The sequence below is a fragment of the Mesoplodon mirus genome (assembly GCF_964341445.2).
Source record: "Mesoplodon mirus genome assembly, chromosome: 2".
NCBI lineage: Eukaryota > Metazoa > Chordata > Mammalia > Artiodactyla > Ziphiidae > Mesoplodon > Mesoplodon mirus.
This window is the reverse complement of record NC_138977.1, coordinates 58,691,434-58,712,556: the sequence shown is the minus strand read 5'-3', so window position 1 is coordinate 58,712,556 and position 21,123 is coordinate 58,691,434. Positions and strand designations below refer to the sequence as shown.

The following is a 21,123-nucleotide window of genomic DNA, read 5'->3' as shown; positions in this document are numbered from 1 at the left end:
TCTACATGCGACCTAGTCCAGGCCGCAAATTCAGGGAATAAAAATGTGTACTTCCGGGCTTCCCTGGTGGCGCAGTGGTTGAGAGTCTGCCTGCTGATGCAGGGGACATGGGTTTGTGCCCCGGTCTGGGAAGATCCCAGATGCCGCGGAGCGGCTGGGCCCGTGAGCCATGGCCGCTGAGCCTGTGCGTCCGGAGCCTGTGCTCCGTAACGGGGGAGGCCACAACAGTGAAAGGCCCGTGTACCGCAAAAAAAAAAAAAAAAAAAAAAAAAAAGAATGTGTACTTCCATGAAAATTATGCACTGTCCACAGCACACCTATTGGCCTTATCTGAATCTGATGCTACAGAAGCTACTTTACAACTGAGAGCGGTGTTAGGTAACGGATAGCAATGCAAAACTCTTGTCTACAGACATGTAAATTCTGTCTTCCCTTCCACGCTGTGAAAAAGTCAATTTTGTCTCTATTTGCACGTTTTCGTTTCAAAATTCCTGATCTATAAATGTCTCTGTTCTTTGGGTTCTCTTTTGAACGGCTTGTAACATCTGTCTGGTTCCCTCACTGATCAGTGAGTAGAGTAAAATCTTTAACACAGCGCCTGCTTTTATTTCTGTGTGAAGAGTCATGATTTTACCTTTTTCTGAGAATTATCTTTTAGCAAACTCTGGGGCTGTGAATAGAGCCCAGCTCACATTCCTGGGGTCTTCAGGATTCAGGACCGAGGGTCCCAACACCGAGGACTTCCTAAGGTCTCCCCTGCCCCCTGCCCCTGTCCCGCTCTCCCTCCTGTTCTCCACTTGCTGGCTCCAGGGGCCAACCTGGCTCTGCCATTAATGGGATTAGTACTCAGCTGTGTGGTCTTAGGTTGGGCTAGCGATTTATAGAGTCTGGGTGGGCGGTCAAGTGCTCCAGTGAGGTGGGTGTGTTCATAGGCAGAGTCACCCTCCCTCCCTCCCGCCCTCCCTCTCTTTCTCAAATGGCTGCACATGGTAGCTTTTGCTTTCTGAGTGGCAAAACACATGCTACTTCAGGGATAAAAGAATTAGTATCCAAGCAAAGAGGTGGCAAGGGGCAGACTTTCTGGCACCCCTCCCCTCCCTGGGGCTCCTGTAGTTGGAGCTGATTTCTACCCCTGACCTTTCCTTAATGCTCGCATTGTAGACAGAAATCTGCTGTTTTCCCCTTTTCCCACGCAGGCTCCCAGCTTCTCCCATAGACACCGTTCACTTCCACATTTACCGATCACCTATCAGGTGCTGTACTAGACACCTATGCTGTGTGCTGTTGGGTTTCAAAAAGGCCTAAGTCAAAGTTCTCACCCTCAAGGACCCCACCTTCAGAGACTTTGACATAGAACCACATATACACACACACAAAGACAATACATCTATAAGAATGCAGAACACATTGCTTGAGTACTCTCTATGTGCCAGGTGTGTGCTAAATACTTTACACATATTCAACCCAAGGGCAGACACCATTTTGAAAAACGGAGGCTCTCAGGGATTAAATAGTATAACAGACACAGATTGGGGTGTCTGGTGAGCTCAGAACAATTTCTCCAGTGACCATGCCTATGTCCAGTTCCTCTCCTCCTTTGGAAAACTCTATCTCCTTCTCCAGCATATACTGATTGGTCCAAAGTGTGGTCATGTGACCCAAACTTAGACCAATCAGAGTCCAGCCCCAGGAACTTTTGCCTGGGAACTTGAGGGGAAACTTCTTTTGTCTCTGGCCAGGGAGCTATGGCAATAAGAGTCAGCTTCACTGAAAAGATGCTCAACATCACTAATTATTAGAGAAATGTAAATCAAAACTACCATGAGGCACCACCTTACACTGGTCAGAATGGCCATGATTAAAAAGTCTACAGGGCTTTCCTGGTGGCCCAGTGGTTAGGAATCTACCTGCCAATGCAGGGGACATGGGTTCAATCTCTGGCCCAGGAAGATCCCACATGCTGCAGAGCAGCTAGGCCTGTGTGCCACAACTACTGAGCCTGCGCTCTAAAGCCTGTGAGCCACAACTACTGAAGCCCGTGCGCCTAGAGCCCGTGCTCTGCAACAGGAGGAGCCACCGAAATGAGAAGCCCGTGCACCTCAACGAAGAGTAGCTCCCGCTCGCCGCAACTAGAGAAAGCCTGAGTGCGGCAATGAAGACCCAACACAGCCAAAAATAAATAAAATAAAATAAAATAAATAAAAATTCTTTAAAAGTCTACAAAACAATAAATGCTGGAGAGGGTGTGGAGAAAAGGGAACCCTCCTACACTCTTTGTGGGAATGTAAGTTGGTGCAGTCACTGTGGAAAACAGTATGGAGGTTCCTCAGAAAACTAAAAATAGTGCTACCATATGATCCAGCAATCCCTCTCCTGAGCATATATCCAGACAAAACTCTAATTCAAAAAGATACAGGTACCCCTATGTTTATACCAGCACTATTCACAATAGCCAAGACATGGAAACAACCTAAATGTCCATGGATCGATGAATGGATAAAGAAAATGTGGTACATATATACAATGGAATACTACTCAGCCATAAAAAAGAACGAAATAATGCCATTTGCAGCAACATGGATACAACTAGAGATGATCATACTAAGCGAAGTAAGTCAGAAAGAGAAAGACAAATACCATATGATATCACTTCTATGTGGAATGTAAAATATGGCACAAATGAACCTATCTATGAAACAGAAACAGAATCGCGGACTTAGAGAACAGACTGGTGGTTGCCAAGGGGGAGGGGGCTGGGGGAGGGATGGAGTGGGAGGTTGGGGTGAGCAGATGTAAGCTTTTATATATAGGATGGATAAACAACAAGGTCCTACTGTCTAGCACAGAGAACTATATTCAATATCCTATGATAAATCACAATGGAAAAGAATATTTAAAAAAAGAATGTACATATACATATAACTGAATCACTTTGCTGTACAGCAGAAATTAACACAACATTGTAAATCAACTATACTTTAACAAAAAAACTGGAAAAAAAAAAAGAGCTTCATGATGCTAATAGCCAGAATCTGTCTTGTAGAGATGTTGGTCAAAGAGAATTAGGATGTCACACAGAGAGAAGGGAACCTAAAAACAGAGTCCATGTAAGCCTCTAGTACCAATTACACTTACAACCAGCTCCATCCTGTCCCTTCCACAACCTGGTCCATTTCCTTTAGCCCTGTTTTTCTTAATGTAGTTTGAATTCGTTTTCCATCACTTACAAGCCACACATTCCAAAGAATACAGGTCCCTTGCCTAAGGCCACACAGCTTACAAGGGGCTGGCTGCATGCCCTCCTAAGAGCCACCTTGCCTCCCGTGTGGCTGGATTATGGACCCCAGACAGTACAGGCAGCACCACGCTATTTTAGTTTCCTACAAATGTTGCCAGGGGGATTGGCATGACCACGGAGTTGACACTTCTGCTCATCAACTGTTTAGGTCCCAGAAATGTGTTACCACTTCCCTCACGAAAGCCATATTACTGTCACCAACTACTTACTGGGAGCTTATGCCACGCGAGGTACCGTGCTATGTGCTATGCGCCTCATTTAATCTCCCCAAACCCTTGCATAGTAAGTATTGGTAGTGCTGGGGGTTTTTTGTTCTATTTGGGGTTTTTTTTGTTTGTTTGTTTTTGTTTTTGTTTTTAACGTGGACCATTTTTAAAGTCTTTGTTGAGTTTGTTACAATATTACTTCTGTTTTACGTTTTGGTTTTTTGGCAACGAGTCATGTGGGATCTTAGCTCCCCGACCAGGGATCGAACCCACACCACCTGCACTGGAAAGTGAAGTCCCAACCACTGGATCACCCAGGCAAGTCCCCAGGTAATGCTGTTTTAAAAGTGGGGAGGGACTTCCCTGGTGGTCCAGTGGTAAAGAATCCACCTTCCAATGCAGGGGACGCAAGTTCGACCCCTGGTCGGGGAACTAAGATCCCACATGCCACGGGGCAACTAAGCCCGTGCGCATCAACTAGAGAGCCTGCGTGCCGCAACGACAGAGCCCATGCGCTCTAGAGCCCACGCGCCACAACTAGACAGAAGTCCGCGTGCCACAATGAAAGAACCCACATGCCGCAAATAAGACCTGAAGCACCCAAAAATGGGACACTCGAGAGGGTTGGTGTTTTGGGGTTTTCACTTGCCCCCAAGGTCAAAAGACAGGAAGGGGCGGAGCCAGGCTGGTTGATTTCAAAGCCCACGCTCTTGGCCAATCCACTAGCGTTCCTCCCCACGCAGTACTGTGATCATTGTGATTGGCTGCACGTCCGTCCGTCACAGCCTCCAAGAACCTTGCATGTTAGACTGAATGTAAGTTGATCCTACCGCAGCCCTGGCCCGCCTGCAGTCACCTTTTGGTCTGCATGAGAATGCAGCCAGCCATCTTTCTTACAGGCCTCAGGTCAGAGGACCCTAACCTTAAGGCCAGTGGAGGCCCATGCAGGGGCTGGAAACTTTGGCTTTCTAAAGAGGCCCCACCTGGTACAAATGAACTTATTTACAAAACAGAAATTGAGTCACAGATGTAGAAAACAAACTTATGGTTAACAGGGGGGAAGGGGGAGGGAGGGATAAATTGGGAGAATGGGGTTGATATATACACACTACTATATATAAAATAGATAACTAATAAGGACCTACTGTATAGCACGGGGAACTCTACTCAATATTCTGTGATTGCCTATGTGGGAAAAGAATCTAAAAAAGAGTGGATATTTGTACACGTATAACTGATTCACTTTGCTATACACCTGAAACTAACTCAACATTGTAAATCAACTATACTCCAATAAAAAATTTTTTAAATAAAATAAAACATAAAGAGGTCCCACCATGTATATATATCTTCCTTCTCAGCTCTTATGTTCCGGATGAATGTTTACGATGAGCCGTCGAGCTGGGTCTCCTGCAGACTCCAAGCTGAAGGCCCTGCCCTGTTGTCTCCTGTTGATGGGGTGCTTGCCTCCTCCTGCCTCAACTCCACAGCACCCTAGTATTCTGAGCTGGGGCCTGACCCCCACATCACCCCTCCACCTGGCTTCATAATGGAGGGCCTGAGGTCCTGCTGTGTCTCCCCAGCATCCGGCCGAGGCCTGAGCAGTTTCCACCATAGGTCCCACTTGCGCCTAGACCGGTCCCCATCCTCCCGGAGCCACAGCCGCAGGCACCTCTGACAAAGGCCTCTTGCCGGAAGAGAAACAGTGCAAGCCCACCCCTGACGCTTTCACCCTCCTTTCCCCTGGTCTCCCTCGTCTCTGCCCCTTTAGGTCAGAGGTGCCCAACGGTAGCCCACAGGCCAAATGTGGTGTGTAAATAGGTTTTATTCAGCATTCACAGTGGGTTTTTTTTATTTTAGCATTTTTAAAAATTGGGTGTTTCACTTAGATACCTCAATTTAAATTTTCCATATAAAAAGTTTTTTTTAAAAAAACAAAACTGTCTGCATTTCTGACTTTTCTTTAAAAAACTGGCCTTTCTGTGACAAGAGCCCCGCATCTCAGCATGAGAGCCTCCAGTGGCAGCTGAGCAGTGACCACCCACTTTGGACAGTGCATGGCCTCTCTGCTTCACAGTCTCAAAATTTGCCCATGACCCTCATTTTCCCTGCCCGTCTGATCTCTGTGAACACCCAAGGCCCACCCTGGTGGCCTGGGATCCCCCCTAGCAAATGGACAGCTCACTAGCCAGTCTCCCCAGCCTGGGATTGGGCACTTTCTCCAGATGATGAATCTCAGGGAAATCCCTTCAACTCTAAGGCAAGTGAGGCCCCCGGCCATGCCTGACCCAGGCTCTGAATGTGTCCAAGCCCAGAAGCCACCGGCCATGGGCTCTGGTTTGCCTGGAGGCACCTCAGCACAGGCATGCACAGCTGAGACCAGGCTGAGGCCTGGGATGGATGTCATGCCTGCTCAGGCCCATCTCACCATGGAAATTGCTGTCCAGCTAGACTAAGGAGCAGGCAGTGTGACTTCCCCAAGTCTACCCAGAAAACAGCAGGCCCAGGAGAAACTGTCCATCAGACCAGCGCCGGTGACCCCCACCCCAGCCCCTGCCCCCAGCCCCGGGCCTCGGGGACACTCACGATGTTCATGAGGGTGAGGACGTAGTTCTGCACGTGCTCCTTCCCGTGGAAGCGCACCACCGAGTCGTCCACCGCCAGCAGCACCTCCATGCTGTAGCTGCCCGGCTTGGCATGTCGCCGCTTCCGCTCTGCTTCTCCCAACCGGTCCCCCACCAGGCCCAGCAGGTTGGGAAGGTCACCCAGGCCAAAAGCTAGAACCGGGACGGGAAGAAACCGAGGTCAAACCCACATAAGGGACTGTCACCGTGACGCCGCCCACGTCACGTGTGCCCCTTTCCCTGCCTCTGAAAGCCAAGGCAGCATGAGGGTTTGTGCCATACCAGGTAACTGGTGGGCATGAGCCCTTTCCCTGGCATGAGGACACGGCGAGTCTCTGAGGCAATGAAGAGCAGAGAGGAGAGAACTGGCCCGGGTTCCAGTTCCTACTCGGTCCCATCTCCCTGTGCACCCTAGCCCAAGCCCTGCTGCTGCTCCAGGCTCCCCACCCCTGCTGTGACATGGAGAAGGATAATCCTTGATCTCTTGCCCCACAAGCTTGCTGTAGAAATCAAGGGTGGCACTGGGTATAAACATCTAAATAAAGGAAAAAAATTGTGATGTTACCGTGGCCTATGCGGGGCATTTAAGGGACCCCCGGAGCATGCCCTGTGCCCCTCAAATCCCTCCCAGTCACTGCCAGCAACTCCAAATTTCACCATCACAGCTTTGGCCTTTTGGATGAAAGCAAAATATTGATTTCTTTAACCAGCATTTATTAACTTGTATGATGTTATCTAGGAGTTGTCGAACTTTTTCTGTAAAGGATCAGATAGTAAATATTTTAGGTTTTGTGGGCCTTCCGGTCTCCATCTCAGCTCCTCAATTCGACTGTTGGAGCATAAAAGCAGCTACAGACAATACATCAACAAATGAGCCTATCTAGGACCCAATAAAACTTTATTTACAAAAACAAGTGGTAGGCCACATTTGGCCCACGGACCTTAGTTTCTGACCCTTAATCTAATCCAATCCAATCCAGTCCTTACAACAACTCTGTCAGGTTATCGACCCCATTATACAGGCAAACAAACTAAGGTTCAAAGTAGTGTGTCCATGTCTGTCTGAATCCAAAGGCCTTGCTTTGAAACATACTGCTACTTAGAAAGGTAACACCTCAAGCAGTTATCAGTCATTTACACCATAGCCTGAATAAGGACTGGAGCAACATCTGTTGGGGCGGTGGAGTGAGGGTGCATGAGGACACCATAGGGAAAGCTATGAAAGCAGGACAGGAAGCTGAGGTCCCTCAAGAAAACTTCAACTGAACTTAATGACTTTCCTGCCATCCTACCCTGAAGCTCTGATACGTGTGCACTGATTTCTAAGACTATTCATTTATCCACCATTATTTGAGAACCCCCCACCCCCAAGACTGGGCCAGGGGCTGAGGCTGTAAAGATGCCACCACTATAATCCCAGCGTGTATCCAGAGGTGTGGCTGCAGGAGGGTCCCCACACTTCCTAGAAGGGTTGAGGGTGGGTGGGTGATGAAGGCAGGGCCCTGTCCTTGAGTCCCCCTGCCTAGTGCAGGTGACAGATAAGAAACCAGATGGTATCAATAGAGTAACGTCAAGGGCTACAGTAGGACTGACTAGGGCAGGCTTCCACACCGAGACCCACACCGGGACTGGGGAGCTGGGGAAGGCTTCTGGAGAAGGGCATATCGGAACTGGCTGGCGGAGAGCAGGAGACAACCTGCTGGAACGTGGGGAACACAGGGCCCCCGAGCAGGGGGAGCTGCGCCTGCAGCATCTATTGTGAGTATAAGGAGACCCCGCCCACAGTGTGGGTGACCCTCAGGAATGAAATCAACAGACACCCAAGTTCTGCCTCTAAGCCTCCATGCACATGGGTACTTCAGGGGCTGAAATCTGAGCACGGGGCAACAGGGCAGCACAGGGCTCCATGTCACTGTTTCTGTTTGCCCTTTGGTTAGTAATGCTATCGTGCAAAGGAAGGAAAGCACTAGATTTAAGAGTTGGGAAAATGGGGACTTCCCTGGTGGTCCAGTGGGTAAGACTCTGCGCTCCCAGTACAGGGGGCCCGGGTTCAATCCCTGGTTGGGGAACTAGATCCTACATGCATGCTGCAACTAAGAGTCTGCATGCCACAGCTAAGACTCCGCATGCCGGGCTTCCCTGGTGGTGCAGTGGTTAAGAATCTGCCTGCCAATGCAGGGGGCATGGGTTTGAGCCCTGGCCTGGGAAGATCCCACATGCCACGGAGCAACTAAGCCCGTGCATCACAACTACTGAAGCCCGCGCGCCTAGAGCCTGTGCTCCGCAACAAGAGAAGCCACCGCAATGAGAAGCCCGTGCACCGCAACAAAGAGTAACCCCTGCTCGCTGCAACTAGAGAAAGCCTGCGCGCAGCAACAAAGACCCAAACGCAGCCATAAATAAATAAATAAATAAATTTATGGGAAAAAAAAAGAGTTGGGAGAATGTATGGTCACTGGCCTAGTGGAGAAACCAGAAATGGGCAGCCGGCCCTCTGAACAATGCAATGCACAGCCTGGTGAGCAGGGCTCAGGCTGGTGTCCACCCTCACTGCCCCTGAGGCCAATGCCTCTCTCTCTGCAGGTGACACTGCACCAGAGCTCCTGGTGGCCCTGCTGTCTGAGTCCAACAGTGAGTACAGCAGCCCAGAGAGAAATTCCTGGGAGGGGAGAAGACCCCCAGGAGGGGAGGAGGAGGGGCAAGGGCTCTCTCCATGGAGTGAGTAGAATCATAACAGCCACTTACAACACATGAGCAGTGCCCGGAGGTTTCAGCACTGCAAGTGAAACGGGGAACTTGACCCCTCACAGCTCTCCCTGCCAGGCCTGTCAAAGGGAGGCTCAGAGAGGTTACCTGACTCATCTCAGGTCATGCAGCAAGTTGATGGCAAAAGGCCAGAATGTAAACCCAGACCTGCCACTCCCCATTATCACACCCTAACCAGGTCCACCCAGGTTTCTCTCTCAACAAAAACAGTAACAGGCATTGGGGAGGGCCTGCTAACATCAGCTATAGAGCCTGGAGATGTTCCAGTCACACCCTCTTTTATGTGTCTCTCATCCTTCGGCCCAGATATAGGGAATCCTCAAAGTGAGGAGGGGTGAGGGCAGCAGGTCACTGGGAACTTTCAATGAGCCCACCCAAGAAGCCCCGTGAGAATGTAAAATGGTGCAGCTGCTTTGAAAAACAGTTTGGCAGTTCCCCCAAAAGTTAAACACAGTGTAGTCATAGGACCTAGCAATCCACTCTTAGGTATATATGCAAAAGAATTGAAAACATATGTTCACACAAAACCTTGTACAAGTATGTTCATAGCAGCATTATCATAATAGCCAAAAAATGGAAACAACCCAAATGTCCACCAACAGAAGAACAGATAAACAAAATGTGGTCTCTCCACAGGATGGACTACTACCCTGCCATGAAAAGGAGTAAAGTACTGATACGTGCTCCAACACGGATGAACCCTACATGCTAAGTGAAAGAAAGCCAGTCACAAAGGCCACAGACTGTATGATTCCACATATAGGGGAGGTCCAGAAGAGACAAGTCTCTAGAGAGAGAAGATCGATTGGTGGTTGCCAGGGGCCTGAGGAAAGGAAAACGGGAGTGACAGCTAATTCATGGGTATCAAGTTTTTTATGGGAGTGATCAAAGTGTTCTAGAATTAGATAATGGTGATGGTCCCACAAAATTGTGATTATAGTAAAAAAAAAAAAAACTCAAACTGAATTGTATATGTTAAAATGGATTTTCTCTCGATTAAAAAAAAGCAGCAGCAACCTTAAGCCCCAGCCTGGCCAGGGGATGAGCTGCCCTGGCGTCTGGCAGCCCCGGCCCCCAGCCGAGGAGCCAGAACTCTGGCAACAGGCACATATGGCCTGTTGGCATCCAGGTCCCAGGGACCTGGATGGTGGGAAGGCGGCTACAGAGCAGGACTGAGGAAAGGACAGCATTAGGAGCATGGGAACGTCCAGGGCACAGCCTCCAAGGTCAAACCTTTCATCTTAACCAAGATGTTAAATGGAGACAGCCACATCCAGAAACACTTCACAAACTGGGCTCAGATGCAATGCTGGCCTTAAATTAACAGAGTGAGTGAGTCACAGGTTTTCAAGAAAGTCCCCTATCACCCTTGTCTTTCTAAGGAAGGACCCACATGGGCCAAGGGCATGACACCACCCACAGGCCCACAGGAGGTTCAGCCAGGCAGCCTGATGAAAGGGAGTCAAAGCAGCATTAGAGTCTGAACCGCACCCTGAGCTCAGCAGTCTCGGCCTCCCAGCCAACGACCGTGGTGGTGGACTGTGTGGCCGGTTCCAGGCTCACAGCCCTAGAGTAGGACTTCCCCAAGGTCTCTCCCTAGAAGGGAGGACTTATGGTCTTACGATTCAGAACTGGCCTCAGATAAAATGGAGCCCGAGGGAGATCTGTCATTCCTCTCAGCCATGGTGGTGGGAATGGTCACCATCTGCTCCTGAAACCCTCCCCAGCCCCCCCCGAGGCTCCGCCCAGTCCCTCAGCTCACCCCCCACCCCACCCCCGCCACCAGGCCTGCAGAGCCCTCCACCATCGCAACATAAGTGCAGCATCACTATGAGCAACGGGGAGAGCAGCTGGGGCTTCAGAGGAGGCATTATATGTGGGGACAACTGGTTTCCAGGCATTCCTTCACACTGGGCCCAACACTGCCAGGGCCCAGGCAGGAGGGTGTGGTCACTCATGGCCAGATTCCACCCAGGGTCTCATGTCTTAGTGGCCAAAGGGGCTTCGAGACAAAGCTCAGTCAGACTATGAAGTCAGCACGGGCCCAGGACCAGCACAGGTTGCATCCACTCCTTCATTCACTTAACCACGTGTCCTGAGTAGGCGTGCAGGGCGGGGTACAGGCTCCGGTGCTGGTCACTGGGGTGCAGAGACGCCCCTCTCAGGGCTCTCACCCTAACATGGCAGCAGTTACCTTAATAACAAGAACGTGATAAGAGCAACCATTCATCAAACACCTACAACGTGCTAAGCTCCATGCGGGGATTTCTATACACACTATAATACACACAGCCTTAGAGGTAACAATGATCGCCCCCACTTTACAGATTAGAAAAAGAGGCTCAGAGATGTTAAGTAACTTGTTGGGGTCACACAGTAGACAGTGGTGGAGGTAGGATTTTTAAATGGTCTGTTGGACAGAGCTGACCCTGGTGGCCTGACCCCAGGCAGTCTCCCTAGAAGTGCCCTAAGAACCTCCTTCCCGTGGTTCCCAGGGGCTGAGATGATTTTCCCGGGGCGGGGGGGCGGGGAAGAGCTAACTGCAGCCATTTCACCTCTTGCCTTGGCAGAGAAACAGCCTTGCAAAGCGACACTGAGCCCCTCAGAGACTCTGGAGTCCCAAGGACTACAGTTCAGGAGACTCAAGTACCCTTCTGGCCCCCAACTCCAGCCTGTTATGGTAGCCCCTAAAACCCAGTGGCATTTCTCTGCTGGTGCAGTAGGTCTACATGGCCCAGTCCCATTACACAGCTGAGAAGACTGAGGCCAGGAGTTGAGAAGTTCAGGCCAGAAGTTACCTAAAAACACCCCGGAGGTGCGGACGGAGGTAGAGCTGGGGGCCCCGCCCACAGCCTACCTTCATTGTGAAGGTCCCCGAGAGGCTCTGTCCACGCCTGCTGGACGACTTCCCGGCGGTACACCACGTGCATCCTCCCGCTGGCCTCCGTCTCCTGCTGCCCCCGCTCCAGGGGCTCAATGAAGTAGTCAGTGCTGTCTGTGCGGATGAGGCCCGCCTGAACCAGGGGCACAGGGAGCAGGAGGAAAGAGGGGGAGAGAGAAGAGATGTGAACACACGGCAGAACGGGTGAGTGTGTGCGACTGCAAACGAGTGTGACTAAACGAGTACAGACTCTTCCTCTAGGGGCTTGGGGGGCCCTGGGATGCCAGCAGGGACATGGGAGGGGGTGTCAGGGGGCCAAGCAAGGGCTCCCATGCCCATTGCAAGCAGAGCAGATCCACTTCCACTGTGTTGTACACTCATGGGGTTCCACGTAACATTTCACTTAAACAAAGGGTTCCAGTGCTTAAAATGGCAGGTCACTGTCACAAGGACTAGGCACACACACCAAAGCACCCCAAAGCACTATCACTATCCTGCGGATTTGCCTTTATCTACAGACAGACAAGAAGGGAAAGTCCTATCAGTAAAGGTTAATTATCCCTACGTAAGGTGGGCACTGGACCCCAACTCCAGTACAAAGCGCTGTTATTTCAGATTTAAAGCATGTGTGCATACACACCAGGGAAGGCAGCTCATGTTTGCTGACGATAAACGAGCCAGGACAGTGCCCCAGGAGTGTGTGCTCTGTTTTTACTCTAATTTTTCGCCTGCATCAAAACAGGCCCTTAAAAAAAAAAAAAAAAATCAAGTGTTGGCCTTGGAAATAAAAACATAAAAATATAACCTTGGGGCCTCCCTGGTGGCGCAGTGGTTGAGAGTCCGCCTGCCAATGCAGGGGATACGGGTTCGTGCCCCGGTCTGGGAGGATCCCATATGCCGCGGAGCGGCTGGGCCCGTGAGCCATGGCCGCTGGGCCTGCGCATCCGGAGCCTGTGCTCCGCAACGGGAGAGGCCACAACAGTGAGAGGCCCGCATACTGCGAAAAAAAAAAAAAAAATATATATATATATATATAACCTTGGCCAAGCCCAGCCAACATGTTATTAGGTCCCAATGAAGGCAATATTCACAGGGGCCAATGAAACATATAACTGGATGTGTGTGAATAGATGTGGTACAGGTCCCCTACCTACCACCCACACATCAGCTCTATAAAGCAGTAAGAGACACCCATCATGGTGCCTGGAAAATAGGAGGCAATCCTTAAAAGATATATACTTGTTGAATTCCTTCACTCATTCAACAAATATCTTTGGAGTGCCTACTACATACCAGCCCTGAGCCAGACACTGGGAACGCAGCTGTGAACACAAAGCAGGGAATGAAGGAACCATTTTTATAGACCTTCCCATTTGAATAGGAGCTGCCTCTTTTTAAAGCAGCCACTACTGTGCGCAACAAAATTCCACCAATTGTCCCACCTCAGCCTGCTTTGAGCTGGCTTCTTAGGGAACCCCCTTCAAGGCTTCCTGAGCACACAACACGGAACTCCCAGCAGCAGCCCGTCTTCTTCCTGTCCCTTCCTGCTATGTCTCTCCATCAAACTGCAAACACCATTTTGGATCAAATCCAAGATGGCCTTCTGCTCCAATCAGGAGGCCAAAAAACGTTCTAGGGAAAATAGCCAGCATTACCCGAATAACTTTGGTGTTTCCCAAGGTAACCATTTTATCAGGTGACACTCAATTGTCTGCAAAAGTTCTGGTCTGCTTACTAAAATGACAATATCAAACTCTATATTAAGCACTGATCCTTGCATTTAGAGCGTTTTCTTTTTTTTACTTTTGCACCTGCCATGTGCCCAGGGCAGGGAGAAACAGATAAATAAGGCCCAGCCTCTGGCTGTGAGTTGCTCATTGTCTGGATGGAGGGGCCCACAGAGGAGCAGAGGGCATCCAAATTGTTGGGCTTGGCGCACCTGCGGATATACCTGAGGGACAGGTATCCATCAGGCTCTCGGTTGTAACGGGCAGAAATTCAACTTAAACCCCCTTGGACCAAAGTGGAGCGTGTTGGCCCCTGGACAAGCCATGGCAGGTGCAGGCACTGGAAGTGAGGGGCCCAGTGCCCTCGGCTCCCTCTCCACCCTCCTCATGGGCCGCTCTGCATCAGCTTCATTCTCCCGGACAAGGCTATGTTCTTAGAGGCACATCTCGGCTCTGACACCACAGACAAGCAGGCTTTCCTTGCATAGTCCCATCTGGAACAGCCCAAGGGAGACTGTGGTTGGTCCGGCCTGAGTCACATGGTCACCCTGGGACTGGCAGTCTCCGCTCGACCTCCACAGCCAGCGGCAGGGTAATCAGTGCATCGGAAGAAGGGAGAAACTGACAGGGTAGCAAAAGAAACCTACGTGAGCTGGAAAGGGCACAGCAGGTAGGGGACCCAGGCACAGGTGTGGAAGCAGGAAGGGCAGTGTGGGGCTGGGGAGGCATTCAGGCTCATGGGCAGAGGCTGAGCCAAACCTGCATAAGTGATGGCCAAGTCGAAGGGCCTCTGCCACTGCGGACCCGCAGAGCCCGCCGAAGGAAGCCGTCTTCCAGGGTACACAGGGCTGCAGGATGGGAGGGCCCAGGACATTCCCCCCAAAGCTAGTGCAGCTCGGCTGCCAAGAGAGACTCTCTGCCGAGCCTCACGCCCATCCATCCCATCCCAACTTGTGTACCCCTGTCTGATACCCAAGGGCACTGTTGCCACCCCACCGAAGCCCCCCTGGACCAAGCAAAAAAAGAGACCTTCACAGCACAAGTCAGACAACCTGTGCTTCATCCAGGCCAAACTCACACAAACCCAGGCTCACTGAGGGCTGTAGCTTCTCTGTTTCTTTCTGCCCATCACAGCTCTGCAAACAGCCCGGCAGAGGAGAATTCTCCAGACCAGGGGGCAGGAGACTCCATTCAGCTACCGCCCGCCGCCCCCGACACTGGGTCACTTGATCACAGCCTCCCCACTTCTGGGACTTGGTTAACCCACTACACAGGAGGATTCTTCAGAATCTGGCATTCCCTGCCTCATCACCCACTGGGTCCCTGTGGCCACCAGACCTCAGTGCCTCACATGAGGGATGCAGGTTCCAGAATGATGCGCACAGCATAGGGCTGGGCTGCAAGGTACTACCTTCCAGCCCACCCCTCCCTTTCAAGATGGCCATGCCTGCCCCAGTCTGAGGCTTCAATACCCTGACAACATCCCCAGTCAGCGGACCTCTGACATTTGCTTGGATGCCTCCAGTGACAGGGAGCTCCCTCTCTCAAGATATAACCTATTCTGTGTCACTCATAATGGCTTCCTGAGTTGAAACACACTTCTCTACATTCCACCCTTTATGAACAGTCTTATTACCACTGCTATTAATAACAGTACCTGCTACTTACATTTACACATCTTAATTCATCTTTATGACAACCCTATGAAATAGGCACTAATATTAGACTCATCTCATGGATGAGGAAACAGAGGTTCAGAATGGTTAAGTAACTTGCCCAGAGTCACCCAGCAAGTAAGGGACAGCACTAGAACAATAGCCCAGCTCTGCGTGGCTCTTAAACACTAGGCTCTATTACCTCAGGCCACTCGGGCCCTGCTCCTGCCCTGGGGGCCCACTTGGAGCATTCTTTCGTAGTCCCGACTGCAAGTCCCTGGGCCTCTGGTCTGGCCTTGCAGAGCAAGGCTTCAGCACACAGCCTTAGGAAGAGCAGACCCCTCCCACTGCCTGGTGACCACCCTCCACGCACACACCTGAAAGGATTCTCACTGCACACACCAGTTCTCCTCTACCAGACATGGAAGCCCTGGGATTCCTGGGACTGGTCTAGCCCCCATACCCTCAGCCCTCTCCCCAGGGAAGAGTTCAAAGAACCTCTATTTTTCCACCCAGTGAACTGTTTAGGGCAAAGACCCAAGCCCTGTCATATGCAAGGGCTAGGAAATAAGTTTTAAAACTAGGAAATACGTTTCAAACCTCTTTGTAACTGCAGATCCCACCAGCCCCACCTCCACCCCACCCCCTCACTGGCATCCAGATCAGAACCTCCCTAGTGATCACCCTCATCTATTTAGGGCATCACGTCCAGGCCTCGGCAGTTCTGGGCCACGTCTGGGTTCCCTCTTGGCCTCTGAGACCCTCCTCCTGGAGAAGGGATGGCAAGGCAGGCCCGGCCACCAGATCAGGAGGCGGCCTGGGCCAGTTCCTCCCCGCGGCTCTCCGTTTCCCCGTCTGCACCAGGAAAGGTTTGGCCCACGCTCCCCTCCAGCGCTGCCCTGGCCAGGAAACCAGGCACCGCTCAGGGCAGACAGACTGGCAACGGGAACCTTCTGGCTCTCTGCCTCCTCACCAAATTACTCCCGTCTCTCAATTTATGAGATGTTTATATTTCTGACAAGTGGTGGCTAATTTTAAGCACTAAAATCAAATCAAATTTCTGTATAAGAAATCAAGAAAGGGGGAGAAAATAAGTTCTGGTGGAATGGAAAATAAATGTCAGCTGTATCTGTTTTCACCCATAACTTATTCTTCTGGAAACAGTAAATAAGTAGGAAATATATTCCAGAAAGATCCTTCGTGCAATAAAAACAACAACAAATAGCTGTTTATATCTAATTGAGCCACATACTATATAGGTCTTCAGGTAATTTCTCCAAATGGAAACCCACCAGTGGGCAAGCCTGGCCCCCTTGGCCCTGCTCTAGACCCTTTAATACGGCTGCTCCTGAGGACTCTTTCCTGGAAGGTGTGTGGCTGAGGGAGGGGCCTGTTTGAATTTTCCAACATGGCTGTGACACTGTTTTGGTTGCAAAGGTGACAGCTTCTTCTGCGGCTTCATCCAGAGGCCTTCAGGCCATGCTAACTAAGGTTTTCCAGTCCAGCTTCCCCTCAGGAAAAAAACCCAAATCCAGAGTGTAATTCCAGGGCACCTGAAGGAGACAGGTGACGACAGGGTAGGTGACTGCTGCCTTAGAAATCACCTGTGTCCTGCCGTGGGTCATAATTGAAGAGTTCAGTTGGTTACCAGCAGCTGTCTGTCATCAGGGTGAGGTCCCAAATATTTCAGCAGATAACTGAAGTCATACTATTTTGAAATTCGTATGTATGTGGGAATGTGTATATATAAACATGTTTATTCTAAAATTGCATGTACTTGCATGTAAACTGGGAGGCACAGGTAAAATGAGCCAACAAACAGATCAGGGAGGCCAGAGATCGAGATCCCAAAGGACACCTTGGACAGTGCAGAAGTCCAGACTTGGACAAGGACAGGGGTCCATCTGTGCTGAGTCAGGTGCAGAGACAATAAGCAAGGACCCAGCCTGGGTCTGGGAAAGGGGAATCCCGAGCCCCCTTGCTGCCCCCTCAGATTGGCCAACCTTTGTCAAATGCCCAGAAGGAGGGCCCATTTCAAGATGGCGGCCGCAGTGGAGCCAGCTGAGGTATGGGCCAGGTCTCCCCTTCCTTCTCCTTCCAAGGCCGGCCTATGTGGGGCCTCCCCGCAGCAGGGAAAGCAGAGCAGGCCACCCCCAACCCTACCATCCTGCCACCTCCCAAGGAGAGTGCATTCTCTGGCCTGAACTTGTTCTGGAAATTCCATTACGAGGGTTTTACTGCCAGCTATGCTGTCTCAGGTTCTAGGCTTCCAGCAAATTCAGATTGAAACTGTTCCACTGGAGGAAACAAAAGTAAATCCAGCAAGTGGAGGCTGGATGATGCACACACTGGGAATGCCATGAGAATCAGAAGTGGCTTCCACTAGGCTCGTCCCCAACAGAGCCACCTACTTCTATCCCCAGCCACTGCCAGCCAGGCTGACTCCGAGATCACATCACCTGCTACAACCTCAGAAACCCTGACTGCGGGTGTCTCCTTCTCTCCCCCCACCATCCTGCTCACCTAACTCTAGCACGCTGGCTCCAGCTACAATTAAACTTCATCAAGACATCCAACACATGGCCCCACCACTTCACCACTGTCAATCCCCCCTCCAGGTCCTCACTTCTCCTCTCACCACCTTGGACTTCTCGATCCAGACACATAATAATTCTTGTGCAAACACCCATAACTCTCTCCTGCCTTTCCCTCCATCCTGCTCTCCCAGAGAAGCCTCTGCCGTGGTTCAACCCAAGCCGCCACCCACTCCACGTCTGCACACTGATGGAGAAACGCACACGGTGCCCACTGGTCTCCCTTGGAATCGTTGACATGTATTGATAAGTGCACTTGAGGACCTCCCATCTGTGAAATTCCCTCCCAGCCCTGTCCAGCTACTGCCAGGGTCTCTGCTTCCCTCCACAGTGGAAAGAGTTGTCCACACTCACCGCCTGCACCTCCATGCCTCGCCTCTATCCACACCACAGGGGCTTCTAGAACCACCACTTCCTGGAAACTGCTCTCATCACACTCACCTGTGACCTCATGTGGCCAGAGCCAGAAATCACTTCTTTGTCCTGGTCTCACTCAGCTCCTCCAGCCACACACACATGCTCCCTGGGGATTTCTCCTGATCCTATGGGGATTATGTATTTGCAGGTAACTCCAAAATTACATCCTCAGCTCTGACCCCTCCCGAAATTCCATGTAAGACTGTCCAACGGTCTCCTTGATAGAGACCCTGGGCTTCCGCTGGGCACCGCAAACTTTAAAGCAGACCTACTCCTCCTCCCCATGCCTCCCCCATCTCAGCAAATGACACTATCTTTTTCCCAGTTACTCAAGCCAAAAATCAAAGGGAGGGGTGGGCCCAGGGGTTAGGTTTTTTTCAAGTTCTTCCACCTCCCCAGTGGTTCTGTTAAGTCAGTTCAACTGAAAGACACACCCAACATAACCTGCAGGGACCAGACCCTCTGAGGGATCATCCTGGGCCAGTGCCTCTGATTCACGACGAACGTGAGGGGGCCAGTGCCACCCCATATGCCCCCATAGCCTGAGACCATCGTTCTCTCTCTCAGTAGGTCTCTACGAAGCATCTACTGCGTGCTGGGCTTGGGGGGTGGTGTGCAAAAAGATATGAAACCAGCCTCTGATCTCCTAGTGAGGGACTTGCATCTAATATAGGTAAAGAACTCTTACTGCTCAATAAGAAGAAGACAACCCAATTTAAAAATGGGGAAAGAATCTGAGTAAACATTTCTCCAAGGAAGATATACAAACGGCCAATAAGCACATGAAAAGGTGCTCAACATCATCAGTCATTAGGGAAATGCAAATCAAAACCACAATGAGATACCCCTCATACCCACAAGGATGGCTAGAATCAAAATGTCAGACACTAACAAGTGTTGACAGGGATGTGGAGAAATTGGAACCCTCATACATTGCTGGTGGGAATGTAAAATGATGCAGCTACTTAGGAAAACAGTCTGGCAGTTCCACAAAATATTAAACAGAGTTTCCATATGAGCCAGCAATTCCACTTGGTATAAACTCAAGAGAAATGAAAACATAAGTCTACATAAAAAACTTTACACAAATGTTCACTGCAACATTACTTACAGCAGCCAAGAAGTGGAAACAACCCAAATGCCCATCGGCAGATGAATGGATAAACAAAATGTAGTGTATCCATACAATGGAATGTTATTTAGCCATAACAAAGAAATGCTGAAAAATACTACAACACAGGTGAATCTTGAAAACATTATGCTAAGTGAAAGAAGCCAGTCACAAAAGGCCACATATTATACAATTCCATTCATTTGAAACTCTAGAATAGGGCAATCTAATAGAGACAGAAGATAGATTAGTGGTTGCCGGGGGCTGGAGTAATGGATCCCAGCCGGGGGTGGCGAGAGGGGGTGGAGAGAGGGGGCGGCGATAGCTAAAGGCCACAGAGCTTCTTTCTGAGATAGTGAAAATGTTCTAAAATTGAACATGGTGATAATTACACAACTCTGGGCATATAATAAAAATCCACTGAATCGTACACTCTAAATGGGTGACTTACATGGTATGTGCATCTCAATAAAGCTGTTAGATGACAAACACACCGGGAGATAAGAGATAGGCACAGAGATGACACATATGCACAGGAACAAGAGACACACATGCACCCAGATGACACACAAAGGGATGACACACACACAGACAACACACAAGCAGGCAGACAACACACATGCACTCAGACGACACACATGCATGAGGCGCGCAGGCTGCCCGCTACCATGGAAGCGTGAGTCAGCACGGCTGGGATGAAAGCCTGCGGACGCTGAGATTCCACATAATTCAAACCTGATGTGGAAGCCCCAAGCCACAGGAGCTCTGCTGGAGGCTGGGCTGCCAAGGCCTGGGCCCAAGCCAAGGAGAGTCTGAAAGCTGATTCATGCCGAGCTGCAGCCTTGGGGACAGGCAGGAGAAAGGAGCCCTCGGAGGATGGAGCCGAGAACCGCCAGGTTTGTCCTCAAAGGGCAACGCACGCCCCACACGGGCGCAGCGGAAGTCCCAGAAGGCCCTGAGGCTCAGACGAAGCACAGGAAATGGGAGAGCCTCCACCAGCTGGAGGCACTTACCTGGGATGAATGCTTGCTGGCTCCGCCCACTTCCCAGGGTCATGACCTCTGCAGGCCCCATACCCTGGGAGGTGCTGGGTGAAAGGCTACTGGGGCCTTGGTGGGCCCAGCCCATTTGTAGCAAAGATCCTTCTCGGGGAGAAGCAGCATGGGGCTTGTGCTGGGTAAATGCAGAGACTCTAAAGCCAGAATCCCTGGGTCCTGCTACTCTCAAACCACGGAATCTTGGACAAGTTACTAAACATTCCTGTGCTTCAGGTTATAAGGGCGCTGATCTTGTGGGTTGCTCGGAGAAACATACATAGAGCACCGAGAGCTGGCAGCAAGGACCGTGTAAGTGTCCGAGTTTGCTGCCATGATGATCACAACCAAAATTCAAAGTGTGCCAGTGGTTCATGAAGGGAGTGCTGGGAGCAACATTCTGGAGCCATGGATGGTTTGCCCCTAAGTCCTGGCTCCACTGTGACCTGGCTTTGACTTGCTCAGATCCCGTCTGTACACGGGAAGAAATCCCTGAGAAAAAAGTACCAGTGGTTAAGCATCCTTAAAGGGAAAAGTCCCTACCAAGAAAAGACTGATTCACAGGAATTGTAAAAGAACATGGGCAAACCAAAGGTTGGTGAAAATGCACCACCTGGGTGTGAACTTGTAGGCAATTTCCTTCTCTTTAAACATTTAGGTGTTTTCTAACTTTTCTATGATCCCCCTATCTGAAAAGAAAACCTGATTCTGCACAGAATGTCTGCCTGCTACAATGAGCAAGAAAAAATTGTATAACAATGACTTTAAAACAAAGTTTAAAAGAAGGAAACAAACCCAACGTAACCCTCC

General features: G+C 50.4%; 1 protein-coding gene across 1 annotated transcript in view; it reads right to left on the bottom strand.

Moving 5' to 3' along the window:
* The window catches only part of ADAMTS14 (ADAM metallopeptidase with thrombospondin type 1 motif 14), a gene marked incomplete at its 5' end in the record, with an annotated part of 113,362 nt that overhangs the window by 55,876 nt on the left and 36,363 nt on the right, over positions 1–21,123 (bottom strand). The window contains 2 exons of the mRNA XM_082642868.1: positions 6,091–6,281; positions 11,752–11,908. Of these exons, the coding sequence (XP_082498994.1) occupies positions 6,091–6,281; positions 11,752–11,908 (348 nt within the window). The remainder of the gene's footprint in view (positions 1–6,090; positions 6,282–11,751; positions 11,909–21,123) is intronic.